General features: G+C 33.7%; 1 protein-coding gene across 1 annotated transcript in view; it reads right to left on the reverse strand.

Annotated features, from left to right (window-relative positions):
- LOC136030953 (beta-hexosaminidase subunit alpha-like) overlaps positions 1 to 16,728 on the reverse strand; it is a 216,706-nt gene that overhangs the window by 184,504 nt on the left and 15,474 nt on the right. The window contains exon 2 of the mRNA XM_065710094.1: positions 9,828 to 10,038. Coding sequence (XP_065566166.1) covers positions 9,828 to 10,038 — 211 coding nt within the window. The remainder of the gene's footprint in view (positions 1 to 9,827; positions 10,039 to 16,728) is intronic.

The following is a 16,728-nucleotide window of genomic DNA, read 5'->3' on the forward strand; positions in this document are numbered from 1 at the left end:
GCCTAATCGAAGTGCCCAGCTAATCAAAGGTCTGATGAGAAAAGTGTTCCCAAAATATTTTTCTAATATTATGTAATTCTATATCTATTTATATAATTCGTCTTTTAATATAATTCGTCTATCTAATTTTATAGACTAATTTACGACCCTGTGGGGTTCCAAATAGTTCGATTTCAAATGGTATTTGTATTCAACAGTGCGCTGTCACATGAGAATATTATTTTGGCTTCTTTCCAGTCACTCATCAGATTCCAAGAGTTGCAACTGATCCACTGATCACTTTTTTTTCATAACCAATGTTTTCTTCGGCAACACTGCGCACACACAGCACAATAGACCACAGTAGAATAACTCTCGACAATCGTAGCAGTTGTGTCTTCAGTCGAATAATCGCAAATCTGTTAGCAAGGTTTACACAGTAAGATTGTCGAAGACTCTTGTCCTGGAGCTTCCAGATGTCAAAAGACTGAATAGCCTTTTTGCACTTTATCACAGTCCTAAATTTTAGCTTGAAACTGGCGATCACTAGTTGATGGTCTGAATTAGATTCTGCATCTCAGTAAGTACGCACATCCTATATCGATCGTATATGTTGCCTTTTCACTGGAACATAGTCAATCTGGTCATATATAGTCAATATATAGCCAAACCGTTAAGTGACACCCACGTACGTTTGTGCACTTCACGGTGGGGGAACCATTAACCGTCAATAATAAGGCTACGGCTAGCACAAATTTTGATGTGCAAATCTAAATTTATTAGTTTCTTGTATTTGAAAGATCCGTAAAAAGAAAATTTATTTGACATTTTATCAAAATTTCGCTTTTTACAGTTTCGTTTTACATTTGGTGAGGGTCGTTCTATACTTACAGTTCATTATTATGAACTGTTTGATAATTTATTATTGTATGATGCTTGTTTCATATTTACATTTACCTAAAAAGAAAGTCATTTTTCAGTTTTCGGATCATGAAAAACATGACACACACATTAAGACAAGGACACTTGTAGGTACTCATGAAACGCTTTTAGGTTAATATACCTGTCTCATTTCCTTTTCAAAAGCAATATCTCTAAGTGCATATCTACCATACAAAGGGAGAGATTGCATTTCAAGCAATAAAAATGTGACCCTTATTGGAATACAAATCCCAACATTGGAAAGAATGTTCATCATCAAGATAGATGATTTGGAGCACTAAGTAAGATACATGGAAATTCTAATGGCTGAGTTTAGACACTGTTATGTTTGAGATAAATTATAAAGGAAGTCAGCAAAAGATAATAGCATTCATAGAAAAGGAACGATAAATCAGATAAAGATTTTTTATAACAATTTTTGGAAGTAATTTTAGAAGTAAACTTCTAGCATTTTTAATCTTTTATATAGGAAGTCAATGCAGAAGAAAGAAGTGGAATTTGCTTTAACAGTAGGGAAAAAATATTTTTGGAAGCAAACTTCTTTTTGGAACTTTTTTGAAACTTCTTTTTGGAACTTCATTTTGGAAAGTAAACTTCAAGCATTTTTATTCTTTTATATAGGAAGTCAATGCAGAAGAAAGAAGGGAAATTTGTTTTAACAGTAGGGAAAACAACATTTTTGGAACTAAACTTCTTTTTGGAACTTTTTTGGAACTTCTTTTTGGAACTTAATTTTGGAAGTCAACTTCAACCATTTTTAATATTTTATATAGGAAGTCAATGCAAAAGAAAGAAGGGAAATAGGCTTTAACAGTAGGGAAAAAATATTTTTGGAAGTAAACTTCTTTCTGGAACTTTTTTGGAACTTCTTTATGGAACTTTATTTTGGAAGTAAACTTCAAGCATTTTGCTTTAACAGTAGGGAAAAAAAATACTTTTAGAAGTAAACAGTTTTTTGGAACTTTTTGGAACTTTTTTTGGAACTTCATTTTGGAAGTAAACTTCAAGCATTTATAATCTTTTATATAGGAAGTCAATGCGGAAGAAAGAAGGGAAATTTACTTTAACAGTAGGGAAAAAAAATTAATGCAAATATGTGTGTGACTCAAGTACATAAGTAAAAACGAAGATTGAGTAATTTAAACTATAGTTTTTAGAATCGAAAAGTTACTGCTTCCAGTTTATGCAAGATAGATCTGCAAAAGTAGTTCAAGTAAACTGACTTCTGATATTCCATTTGAAATATCGTTAAAAACTAGTCCTTTCCTGAAAACAAAAAACCAACGCAAAAAATTAGGATTCCGTGCAGAAAAGCCCTTAAATAATCTACAGAAAATAATAGCCTGATTTGTAAGGCTCCCAACGACCACAAAATCAGTAAACTTCAGTATATAATTTTAATTTTCTAAAAACTCATTTTTCAGTTTTCAGTACTTTTTCAGAATTCTGCTGTTATAGGATAATATTAAGATTTAGTTAATCTGAAGTAGTTCTGCAGATATATGTTGCCTAAACCGCGAAACAATAATTTCATTCGTTCTAAATTTCAACTTTGCTTTTTAATTCCATCAGAAAAACTTCTTTTTCGAATTAAGACTATTTATTTTTAAATTTCTAAAATATACACAATAAACCTTACAACAAGACCTTTTGTCTCGGTTAGGCAATGAAACAAGAGAAGTAAACATGGGTTATGTTAAAATACTCTTGAATAATAAATATTTTTCATTTTGTTCAAATACTAAATTTTTACTGTCAAACATGATAAAGAAAGGTGGGGGAGTGGTTTAAACCAAACAATAGTATTGTTTCAAGTGACACAGGTTCACTTTAATTGGGATTTATCCGGATTAATCTCAGAAGAGATTCTTAAACACAGGTCGCCATATGTTAATCGTCTATAATTAAAGGGATATAATAATAAAGGGGGATATAATAATTATAATAATAATATTATAATAAAGGGATATAAGAGTATACAAATACAACTCGTCATGAAAGCTAGAAGGTGAAAACAGGGTAAGGAAGTTTTTAGGCTTCAGTGAGTTAAAAGTTTCCTTTATAATGATCTAAATACGATTTCATTAATTCATAAACTCAACCTCAGCCCCACTTCCAAGATATCAATAAAAAAAAGTGAATGACTTTCTCTCAAAGAGAAAAAGTAAATTTCAATCTCTTAAATATAAAATCAGCTAATTTTTTAAAGTCATTTTACCTGTTCCGCTTGCATAATGTTTCTATTTCTTATTTTATCAGCATTCCAAATAATGAATTCCCAACCCTCTAGAAATTAACGGAGCAAATCTGGCTTTAGAAAAAGCTGTAATAATTGCCGAAGTAGAAATTATATCTTCTTCTGCTTCACAGAATGTTCATTAAAGGCAGCGGAAAACAAGTAATTTGGTAAAAGAAGGGACTACCCAAGGTTATAATGTTTGTCGTTAATAGACAAAAATAGAAAAAATAGAAGCAAGAACAAATCTAATGATAAAGAAGTAACATTTTAGAAAGCAATGACAAGGTCAAATTATACGCCATTCAAAATTAGGGATTAACAAAAGAGGTTCCGTTAATTAATTATTCGATTTGCACTATAAATACCATCTGATGGGGATAGTATATTCTTCAACAGTAATTCTTTTTCTTCTAATTTCCCAAATATGAAAAATATGAAATATATTCAAGAGCCGTGCAGTTGACTTGAGTTGTAGAGTCTAAATCTAAGTTGTATTGACTTGATATAAGGGCAAACTGAGAACTGATACTGTGAAAAAATAGTTAAGTCCTGACTCGGTGCAAAAACAAGTTCAGTTCTCATTCAACGCAACGAGTTAAATCCTGGCTCAACCCTGAGCCATTAAACGAGTTAAATCCTGGCTCAATTCTGACTCATTAAACGATTTAAATTCTGGTGCAATCTCGAGCCGTTAAAGGAGTTAAATTATGGCTTAATTGTGAGCCATTAAACGGGTTTAACCCCGGCTCAATCCTGAGCCATCGAACGAGTTAAATCCTGGCTCAATCTCGAACCAATAAACGAGTTAAATTTTGGCTCAAAACGAACTAATTCCTGAATCGAGGAAAAACAATTTACGCCAAACGTGATGAATTTCAGGAGTTCAGTAGAAAAACAAGCAAAAAAAAGTCCCTATTCAGCACATAAGCAAGGCAAGTCTACGCTCGGTGAAAAATGAGCCAGCCCTTTTTACCTTCCACTTCCACTTTATTTTCCACTTTATCTTCCACTTTTTACGCTTAAGTTTGACTTGTTTCCCCACAGCTTCAATAGCAAATGCTCTAACGCAGCGTCAATGGGAATTGGATAACAAGTGCTTACCCAGGGTTCCGGCGTGTTACCCCCGGAAAATCTCCCGTAAAATATTCTCCTCCGAAAAATTCCCCTCACGCAAAATCTTCCTGCAAATTTACCCTGGAAAATCCCCTCCCCTACTGCAGAACATTTCCCTTTAGGAAATTCTCCCCACACGCTGGGCACTTAAAAAGAAATTAAGACAAATAAAACAAAAATAAAGAAAAGAAGATATTACGGAAATTCTATCAATAGTCCAAAATACATGTAGAATACATTGTATAAAACCAAATAGTTCGTGATAACGAACAGTAAGTAAGCAGCAACTCGGGTGAAATATCGAAACCATTAAAAAAGGAACTTTACTGACAATTAACACATCAAATAAATTTTATTTTTATGCTGATTCCAAAAATATAAAGTTTTTGTGAACATCAAACGAGAAACCCCCGCCATAAATGCAAGTAATCGCAATAAAAATCACAACATTAGATTCGCCATATTACACAACCCTACTGTGGAGGTTTCAAGCTCATATTTACAAAAATGTGAAATTTAGAAATAAATTTTCTCCAGAAGAAAGATTATGGATGCGTGCTTGTCTGTATTTTTTTCTCATGAAGTAGTTCGAATAGTAGTATCAACAAAATCAGTCGGTAAAATCCACGGCCTCCCCCTCCCCCAACTCCAATATTTTGGTTAATGGCGTCTTTGGTTGGCACTGGACGTTGTTCCGCGGAAAGTAATTACTCGTGATTGTGGCTGTAAAACTTTTCTAGAGTCGCAACTACTCTTGCGTTCTCTTACCCTGCTATTTTAAATCAACCCTCCCCCCCCCAAAAAAAAATACAGAACAGAATTAAAATAAATCAAAATATAAAAATAAATGTCAATACTTTGAAATATAGGTAGAATGTTCACAAATTCCTTCTTTTCTTCAATATTTTTATTCGCCATAATTACTTTGGAGGTGCTCTTTTTTACACGTGGGGGAATTGTCCGGGGGGGGAATTTTCCTTGGATCAGTTTTCATGGAGCAATACACCTAGCACCATTTATTCCAATGCTTCGCGTCTGGAGGCGATTGGTAAACAAAAAACAAGCAACAGCAAACTGTATTTGTTGCAATCAAACATGTTTTCAGTAAAGCACAGAAGCAACTTAGCAAATAGAGCAATGAATTAGGATACAGGTGGAAGGGGACTTAAAATACAGGATAATACGGAATACCTTAAATTTTGAAGTTTGCTCTTTACTTTCTTTTGAATTTTTCTTTTTATTTGTTATTAAAAATTAAATGAGTATCTATAAAGATTTAATGAAATCAAGCCCAAATCCAAAAGATATTACTGTGAACGTATAAATGTAGCCAAAAACAAACAGAAATTAAAATAAAAACTAAAGCCGACCTTATTACCGCAGCTAAAAGTATATCCCCCCCCCCAACCCTTTAAAGACTATATTGGCATTAATCCTCTACTGAAAACAACGTACATTTCGAAATGTATGTCTTTTGTTTACCTTTAGCTTAAAAGTAAAAAAAATAATCAATTTCATCTACATTCATACGATAAATAAATTTATGACCCACAAATTGGTCTTAAGATTATAAAAAGACACTTCTTTGTAACAGTTAATCTTTTTTGCTCTTTAAATGCATTTGAATATGAGGTCTTTCGCATGAAAAAATGTTTTTGTTATTTTATATTAGGGCTCTAAAATTAGTCAGCGGAAGGATGCACGTCACGTCCCTGATCCACCAAAATATTGCCATGCCCTCCTGGTAGGGCCTGCACCCCATGTTGGGAATAACGGTGCTAGACTGCTCCTTTCATTCAGTTCCATCAGCGCCAAACAGTAAGTAAATTTAAAAGGGTTTAGAAATCTCATTTTTAACACGCTGGGTCAGGCTAATAACGTTTACTTTAAGGATTGTGGAAACGCTTATGTAAGAACGTTAAATCATTATTTTAGAAACCTTTCCATTGTTTTCACTGTTCCTACCTTACCCAAGTTATTAGGTAATAAACTACGATTGTCATATATATCGGATGATACTATCATGCCATCTGTTTCAAAAAATATTCACGATCATTATATATATTTTTTACTTTAGATATTTACTTTATATTTATTTCCTATTTATTTTACTTTAATATTAATTTAATCTACATATATTTATTCATACAATTACTATATATTTAATATTATTTTCTTGTTATTTTTCTTGCATTTTACATGCCATCTAGTATTAATATCTATTCTATTAATTTATCATTCTTATTTATTATATTGTCATACATGAAAATAAATTCAATTCAAAACAAATTTATAGTGCTAAAGGAATGACTATAATAACATTAAATAATGTATTGTATATAAAAATAAATAAATGTAATATCTAGTAAAATGTACACTAGAAAGTTTTGCTTTTTATATATTTAATAATTGCAATTGACATTTCCTGTTCCTATTGCTGCTGGCAATGATGGAAGAAATGAGATTGTGAGGTTTATTTTAACCCAAATAGGTTCTTAAAACCAGTGAGCTCCCGACTCACATCAAAAGACTTAGCATCACAACGAATTTTCCAAGTATACCTCTATATTTGACTGGTATTTTACAGGTTTGATAATTTGAAACCCCTCTCCAAAATCAATTCCTGTACTTTTGTGTCCCCATTTTTTTTTTTTCAACTTGAATTTCATCGTTATAAACATATTGGATTAGGGAACTAAGCAATATTGACTTTGATAGTACCATCTAGAGCCTTAAGAGGCGTTTTTGTCCTACTAGTTTTATTAACTTGCATTTATATAAGCTTTATAATATATAAACTTTATTAGGATGAGTATATACAGGGATAAATATATAAGCTTTATTAGGCCTTCCGTATAGAGACTATTTAAGAGGACTTATTTTGGGGACTAAGGCTAATTCAAAAGGGCACTAGAACCTTCAATATCTCGGATATCTAGTTCCCTTAAAAATGGACCTAGAACTTCTATTTTCAAGTTGAATGAGCATCCTCCAAATTCTATACGGCCACTCCCAAAAAAACCTTATGTTTTAATAATGGGCAACTTGCATAGCTTAGAGTCCTTATCCCTGAGGCTTTAGGGGGTTTTGTCAATCAGGCAGGGAAATTTATTTTCCCTTTGGAATATTTTGAACAGAATGGAGGCAACGATCACAAAAAAGCAGGTTCATTCAGTGAGAAATTGAAATTTCGAATGCCCTTTATAAATAGCCCAAAAGATTGGGCTAAAAAAACAGTGTTTTCTGCATAAGCTTATACAAGCTTTATAATATTTAAGCTTTATTGGGATAAGCATATATAAGGATAAATATATAAGCTTTATTAGGAAGCTCTACCTTCCGTAGAGAGACTATTTAAGGTGGGGTGTGGGGTAGTGAGAGTTGGGGCATATCCACCTCAATTTCGAAAATTAATCTCCAAATTTGTAAAAACACATGCCAAGGAAACGGAAAACTCTAAAAATATTATAAAGAGCTGTTGAATTGTTGTTGCCACTGCGGTACTTTTTCCATTAGGCATATATATTTTTTTTCTAGTGCAATCAGGCATGCATGCTGGGATTAGATTTGTGGGTGGGATAAGTTCGTCAAAACCCTCTCAAAACAGCAACTACACGAGTTAAAAAATCAAAATATTTGATGTTGTACTAAAAAACCTTAACATTCCAGGAACTAAAGAGGCTTTAAAATCTCTTTTACACTTACTCGTGAAAACGTTCCGCACGTGATCGACAGTCTCAGGCGATTTATTTTTCCTTGTTATTATTTTGAATACTTGAATCCTAACCCCATCTGCAATACCATATAAGTAAACTGTATTTTTCAATCGTAATCTTGAAGATTATTGTTATTTGTTTTTCAGTTTTTTTAAATTTTTCCTATATTCTTATAAATTCAAAAACAATTTATTTCAAATTAAAGTAAAGGGCAATATTAAAACTCAAAACCAACATAAATTAACATTTTTAGAGAGGGAGTTCCACCATCTCAAACCCTTACGATAAATATTAATTAGAGCTTACCTAAAAGTATTTTTTAGTAAAAAATATATCCAGCTGTAGTTATTGCAAAAGCAAATATGAATAAATCAATCCTGCCACTCTCGAGGTATTATAAATAAACAAATAAATAAACAAATAAACTTTCTATCACATGCTCTTGTATTGGAATATTTGTTCTTGAAAAATTGGTGACACAAAAGGGGTTGTAAAAACACCAGTCCCCTCAAACATAGAATGCTTTCCGCTCCTTTTGAGTTGTAATGTCAGTTCTTATTTTCATTTGAAAAACAATTTTTTTTAATTATTTTTTTTACTAAAAAAGCAGTTTTTTTCCAAAAAAGAAGTTTATGAAAGTAAAGTAAAGCAAACTATGCAAAGTAAAGAAAACCATGCATAAATAGATGGGGCCTAAGATGATAAAGGTTTAAAATAAAGAATCAAATCAAACTTATAACGAACAGATATTACCACAAATAAGAGCAGGGTCATCCCCCCTCCCCCCTTTAAAACTTCTAAAAAACCTGCTAACCAGCGCATGAGCGAAAATGATTTATTTTTCCAATGGTGCTATTCCCTTCGTTGTGAAATATATAATATTACAAAGCTATTCATGGTTTGCCAATAAGAGGTACCGCAAATAACAGTTGGGCTACTCCCTCACCCTCTGAAACTCTCCAAAAGAATTGGGTCACATTTTTCCTTTACTGAAAATTATATGTACCTTGTATATATGTATCTATAATACCTATAATACTTATAATACTTTATTTTATAATACTTTTTTCTTTTTAAAACCACGTGGTTTTTATTTGTCAAATCATCAACAACGAAATAGAAAAATCGTGAAAACAATCCAGATTACAGGAAAGAAAAAGTATGGAAAAGAAAAAAGTATGGAAAAGTATAGGAAAGAAAAATACTGAAAAAATTACACTTGTGACTTTCAATTTAATTTTACTTGCTTAAAAGGTGTTTTTTCGTCAGATATTTTCCTGTTGATTCTATTTAATTCAAATATGTAGAAAATTGATGCCTTAATAAGAAAAATAAAAACTAAAATAAAAACTGACAATTTTTGAAGGGATCTGCTTTGTTCGAATTGACAAATCAATAATCGATTTAAGAGTTTCTCTACAAATCTGAAACGAATGTATTTAAAAGAAAAAAGCATGGATAAATATTTGCTCCACATCAGAATTTTGAAAGTGAATCGATTATTAATAACATAAGTCAATTACAAAAACAAATTGATTAAAAATAACATTAGTTTCGTGAATTTACAGCAAATTTTTATTTTCAATATTATAAGGACAAAAGAGAACTGTTTAAAATATGCTATGTTTTCAGTAAAGCACATATAATTTTACGGCATTAAGACGGCTTGGGGGAGCACTATTCCTAATTTAATGTGTAGTCATTTCTGTATATTTTATGTTTGACTGGTGGTTCTTCTGTGCACGTATGAGACAGGACACAAAAAAGCCTAGACAGAGTCCTAAGGATCCTGTTTTGTAAATACTGCAACGGCATTTAAACTAAACAGAAATACCTACAATGTTCATCCATGTTAAGTTCCGGTTTTTCTGTGCACGGACGGTTCAGGAAGATATTAAGTGTATCAAGATATCCCACAAAACTTGAATCTGATTTCCAATGTTTATGACGCTTGCAGCTCTTACAGCGAAAGAGCCGAGGAGGCCGAAAGACGAGGTCATAGTAGCGCTTGAAAGCAATGTCCAGTAGCTCGCATTTGCTTTGTAAAGTCTGTAAGAAAAAAACATTGATTTTTATGAAAGGCTCTTCAAACAGTGACCCATCAATCAACCCGTATTACAAGCTGATTTCCAAAACAGTTACAGAAAAAAAGAAAGACCCACAAGCAGTGGCAGATTTTGATCAAAGGTGGAAATTTTGATAAAATCACGCCCCATCCCGGAACTCGTTGATCACCATTTAACATCATTTGGAAATGCTTTAATCCCACCCCTTTGAGACTCTCTTCTTTTTTAAACATTGCTCTTGAGATTAAGTAGTTTTACTGAAGTTGCCTGTCAAATTTACAAGAGCTTTAAGCTATAATCTGTTCTGTTTTAAATGGACTTTCTTCGAGAATGCACCACTCCGATTCGGTCGGTCCAGGAAACTTTATTACAAAATATTTCTGTTTTAGGTGCATTACGAAGGGTTCCAAGTGCTCCACCCCCACCCCCCCCAAAAAAAAAATTATCATAAACAACTGAAGCATTATCCAATTTGTCGGAATTAATTTTATAAGCATAGATTTCAATAGGTTATAAGAAAACAATGTCTAGTTTCTACAAACATTAAAAACTACATCTAGCAACACCTCATGTTGCTAGGGCAACATGAAGTATTTCAACAGCTTTCAGTTGTACCTTTCAACAAAAATGCTGAGGTAGAAACACTTTTATTTGTTCCTTTACTATCGACTGAATGTCATCGTTGTTTACCCCTCAAAACCTCAAATACGTATTTATGATCGTTACATAAGCATTCCTATCAGCACAAATTTTCTTGCGCAAAAATATATCAGAAACGAATAAAAGGTAAACCAAATTTGACTTTGACTTTATCAAACATAATAAACAAAAACATAAACTAGTACAAACATAAATCACATCACTAGGGAAACAAAATAATTTTTGCTAACACGTAGGAATACCTACAAACATATCGTAGAAACATTCTAAACTAAAAAAATCAATTTAAAAAAAACAATCACCTTCTCCCACACACACCCAGGGCAAAAACTACCATCAAACTACAATTCCAGCCACCCCACCCCTTCCACCCACTCCTTCCCCCAGCCCTACAACCCACTCTCATCCCACCAAATAAAAACTAACTAAAACAAGTATGAAATGCCTTTCACTTGAAGAGCAACAAGCTTTACGATTCTTGGTTAAAATTCACTCTTCGTCATTGAACAGAAACCCCCCAAACAAAGACAATGCAAAGACTGCTGCCAAATGGCTATAAAGCTCAATTTCTTGATTGACGTCTCCTTGGCGCTGGGTACTCTCCTACCAAATTTCAAATTAATACGAATACTTTTAGATCGAAAAATCGAAAAAGATTTTAGATCGAAAAAGGGCATCACGCAACTGAGTATTATCATTTTCATGTCCCTATTGCCCAGGTTATTCGCCTTGTAGATTTTAGGGGATCAGAAAAAATGCAGGTTTGCCTGTCTACTGAATATTTGGCAAAAGGAGTGCTAAAAGTTGGGGATGGTAGAGACGGAACGGCAGTGGAAGACCTATCGCCCATTTTTTATCTCGAACTATATGCGTGAAAGACTTAATGAAAGACTTAAAGAATTCTGCACGAAAACGTAGCGTAATTACATGTCGATCTTTCTGCTAAAAAGATTGGATATGGGTGGGTTCAGGGTACGGTAGAGGGGCCAGAAGCTCACTTGATGCCTCAAGTAATTTAAAAGATTTTGCAACAGCATGGAGAACCCTTGCTTGAATAAGCTTCAAACAAGACGCAACACGCATGCCTTCTGCAAGACAAGAATTTGGGAGAGGATGGGGAGCGGGAGTAAAGTGGCATCATGGTCCCAGTTTTTCCTTCATTATAATACTAACGGAAAATCATTGTATTGATTCGGTTCAAGAAAGATGCACTACGTCTATTTGTTTTTACTAAAAAGTTAGCAGTAAGACATGCTGGAGGGGGGGTATGTGTTGGAGAGGACAATGTCCCACTTTGGTTCTCAAGTTATTGAAATTGCAATCTTTGCAAAATTATGCTTCAAATAACTTGCAATACCTGTTAAAAAGTTCGTAGCAGGAAAGGCATGGAAGGGAGAGGAGGTCCAACTAGCCCACTTTGGCTTTTGATTTATTCAAGCTGAAAATCCTTGCGTGATTCAGGTTCAAAAATGTGCGCACAAAGAAGTTGTCAGTCTCAGGAAATTTCCAAAACAGGCATCTCATGGGAAACATTTTATAAATAGAACAATGCAATACACATTTTTCAACTCTTCAGTAAGTATTGAAAAATGCTTTTTCACTATTAAAAAGAAAATTTGAACTCTCTTAGTTCAAAAACTCACTTTGTTACGGTGGGAAATTTCTAGTATCACTTGCGAGAAAGGAGAAAAGGGAAACCCCCAATTCCTCAAGCATTAAGAAAATTATCCCAAATTTTAGGATGTATATGTGATATCATTGCCCTACCTCAGTCCCAAACAATAAAATGAATTCACAAACCCAACAGAATGACAATCAGACATGGTTCGTAAAATCAGACGGCACCACTTTCAGACCCTGCGACAATGCTCCTTCTTTGGATATCAAAATTTTCTTATTAGTTTTTATGAGAAAATATTTGGGCAGTGGGGCAAGGGGGTCGTCAAAAAAATTTTGCACTTTAAGACTTTAATATATCTTCTAAGTCAAACTCCCAGCTGCTTGCTTCCTTAAGCAGATCTTTTGATTCTGAAGCAGAAACATGGCTTGAAGAAATGAAAGATTGGCAAACCAACTTCTGATAGTGTCCTCTGAAATAGACTATAAAACTCCCCTTCACCTCACTAACTGGGAGTTCAAGCGCAACCAAAAGCCATCTTTTTCGGGCACAGGCAAGAATTACGTGTAGCTTGACAAAATACAACATCATATTCATCAATTCAGCCGGAGATCCAAAATTTCCGCTAAAACTCCAGAGGCTAGGCCCTTACCGCTTTCTCTAAACAAGATTGAATTGGTAGCAGAATAAAGTCTCTTGGTCCAAGGACTTACGTCAGTATTGATACTATAATAGACACGGATCTTGCACCCTTATTTGGGCACTAAAGCATGCCTTAACTTAGATAAACAGCCAATTTGGGTCACTGACCTACTCACAGAAAAGTATCCGACGTTTACCTCATTGGCATAATATTCCTATCTGAACATAATTAACAAGATAGAGTAAAACCTTTCATTTGATTTTAAATTGGACTAAAAGAATTTATAATACAGTATTGAACTTTACATGACAGCCTCTATAACATAGGCATAGTGCAACCGCTTTTATCATCGTATTCATGGGAATGAGGGCTTATATCAAGACTTTTTGTAGAGGGAACTTATAATCATCCAATGTCCCACCTCCAAGAATATTTTGGATCTACATTTTTTGGAATGGTAAACATGGTTTTTTAGATTTTTTACGCGGCTGCCTCTGTGGTACTCTAAGGCTGGTCATCGACACTACTTAGTTTATCCTATGTTTTTAAGTAGTATTTTTTGCACATTGGAATGATAAAACACCTGCATCATATAAAGTGACGATGAAATATTCCAAGAAAATATGTGCACATGATAAAGTTATCGCTGCATTGAATGCATGCAAAGGCAAATATTTGAACTATAAAACAAGTAATAGTGATAACACTATTGGAAATGCATGCGTGAGATGTCATGACAATGACAGATTAGATTTCTTCGGAATCCCCAAAAACATTCAACATTCATGATGGCGGATATATTAGTACCATTTCCAGAGAAGTTAGTGCTCAAATGAAATGCAACCCTGAAACTAATAGTTGACGATGAGGGTCAACTTTTTGCTACTGCTGGTGGTAACACGTTACCTTTTTATAGATCGTATCGCCATATTTTTGGTAATAGTATTCAAATGAAACAAAGAGAAAAAGAAAGGCCTACTACTGCACTAATGTCATAATGCATATCTTGTCTACGTTTAATAACTGCAAACTATGCAAAAACTATGTGGTAATAGACAGTGAAATCAAAAGCAGAATAAAAAGGGCACTGGCAGACAATATAACAACGAGGTATAAAGATGAATCGATGAAAAAAGTGCATATGATCATTATTACTACCATTGATCATATACCAACAGATATAGTCAATGAACCCAATAATACCAATAATGAAATGTATGAAGCGAATGTAGCTGAAACCACGTTAAAACTCGTGTATGATTCCCAAATGGAACGAGTGCCATGTCAAGAAATTGTGATAACGTTTTTTATGGAATGGATTCAAAGCACTCATTTTATGATCATATTCTACATGAGGTTATTTCAAAAAAATTGTTTTATGCATTACTTGCATAAGTTGCAATAAGTTGAAAATACCCTCATCATTGCTAACAGTAGCCCATCGAGTGTAAAGGAGGGGCATTGGCTATTCATCTTTCATGCAGCGAAGAATATTGAATTTTTTTATTCTCTTGGCCTGCTGTATGCTTTCTACGTGCTTAACATTAAAAACCTTCTTGGGCAAAGTGGAAAATATATTATTCAAAACCGGAACCGAGTACAAGATTTTTCAACCAAAAGCTGTGCTTTTCATACACTTTTATATTTTATTTTCCGATGTCGTGGATATATTTACGGAGAATTTCCCAGCATGTATCGTGACATTCCTTGATTGAACGGCTTTCTAGTTGAAAATACTCTTTCTTACCAGTATAAATAAATTTTTGTTCCCAAAGAATGAAATAATTTTAAACTGTTCGTAAAATTGTTTATTAATAGAAATTGTATGTTCAAAACTCTGTGTCCTTTAGATTTCTTCTTCCACGTATAGGTAACGAACGTTAATGATAAGTGGCGGTAGCAGCGATGTCGTGAAAAAGAGAGTCTTTTATTACTCCAGCAATCGAAGCTTAGACCAGGTTATTCTTCCCAAAATAATATAAAACCTTGACGAAACCAGTCTCTTAAAAATAAACTGAAATCACGTTTACGGGTTTTAGCAATCAAACCAGGGCAAGTATTTTCCTATTAATCACATTTATCATAGTGACAATTGGAGCATAGGAAACCTCTAGTGTGAGAGTCATAAATCTATTCAATACAGGAATTACAGTCTGTAATTTGCAAAATGTATCCTCTATGCAATTCACATGGATTGCATAATCTACGCTTTTCATTACAATCATCAATAATAGTAAGATTCTCAAAGAATGACCAAATGCTCAATGTATACAAACATAATGGACATGTGTAAAACATTTTTTCGATGTTGACTGCCTCACTTCCAAAACTGAGTCGGGATGAATAAAATTAATATTTTTTTCTATCACTACTCGTTTATGCTGATCGCTTGTTGGATAACTAGAGGAATGGGAAGAGTAACTGAAACTGTGGGTAATCTTCAAACGGATGTGCAATATCATTTTGTTTTGTTTCAATTAGTGTGTCAATAAATTGAGTAAATGCCATAGGACCACGACAAATAAGTCTGAGACAAGAATCCAAAGACGGAAACTCATTTTTCATTATAACGTCTATCATTCTACTATTGGAAACTATTTTTCCAAAGTAACAAGATTTTCTATAATTTTCTGTCTGTCCGCTCTATTCATATTAATCCAGACACTCTCGCTACCGTTTATAGACAAACAAAGATTCTTTTTCACTAGTCGCAAACTTACTCCTTTTTTAAAGATTGATTCAGATCGTCGTCTTCAATATATCTCACTGATGAATTTAATCAATCTGGTGATCTTTGTATATACATTATATTCACCTTTGTTGCAAAGCATGACTGTTTATCCGACTTGAATTTGCATAATGATATAAAATATCGTGTAAATATCAAGTCCCGTTCTTGGGTTAGCCGGCAAACCCTTGTAATTTCCACTGCAATATTAGGCACTCTAGGCTTCACATCACCATTGCTAGGGCTTTCAATATCCAACAAAGTAATGGCTACATTACTAGAAAATAATATCCATGAAGTTGACATATTAATCACTTTTTCAATACTGAAGCAAATCTAGTAACTCACACAAGATTGCGTCACCCTCACATGTTAATATGGGACCATGATCAATTTTTTACAACCGGGAATCCTCCGCTGGACTAACAGACTGTAACAAGTCCTATTATGTGACATCCCAAAACTTACTACATAACAACCATAGAAATCATGATTTGGCAGGCCTTGAAGGTTTTTTAAAGAATCAAAGAAACTATTATGTAACATCCACATTAATCCTGAAGTAAACAAGGCCGGTCCCTAGCGGGTTTTTTAAACACTCTCTATTAGGTAGCACCCCAAAGCCTATGACGTGACAAATAAAGAAATCATGGTTTAGCGGGCCCTTAACGTGTTTTAAAGAATCAAAGAAACTTTTATGTAACAAGCATAAGTAGGCTAAACATTCCATGTTGCGTAATTAACACCTGCATGAGAACGTTCCCTACTACATAAAGTGCACCTGCATTTTGCCCTGAAGGGGTCGCCCTTAAACTTCTTCTTCATCTTAAGTCATTAAGGGAAGAAAAGAGTAGTGACTAAGGGTCTTCTAGAATCTATATGGCGATCACTACTGAAGATGATGCGTAGACCAGTCAGTGGCAAAAAATGGAATAGTTTGTAGGGTTGTGTGAACATCCGCATACAGTAATTTGCTAGAATTCCTATACAATTTTTATTGTTTATTTGTCTTACTTTCTCTTTG

Source organism: Artemia franciscana, chromosome 9 (assembly GCF_032884065.1).
Source record: "Artemia franciscana chromosome 9, ASM3288406v1, whole genome shotgun sequence".
NCBI lineage: Eukaryota > Metazoa > Arthropoda > Branchiopoda > Anostraca > Artemiidae > Artemia > Artemia franciscana.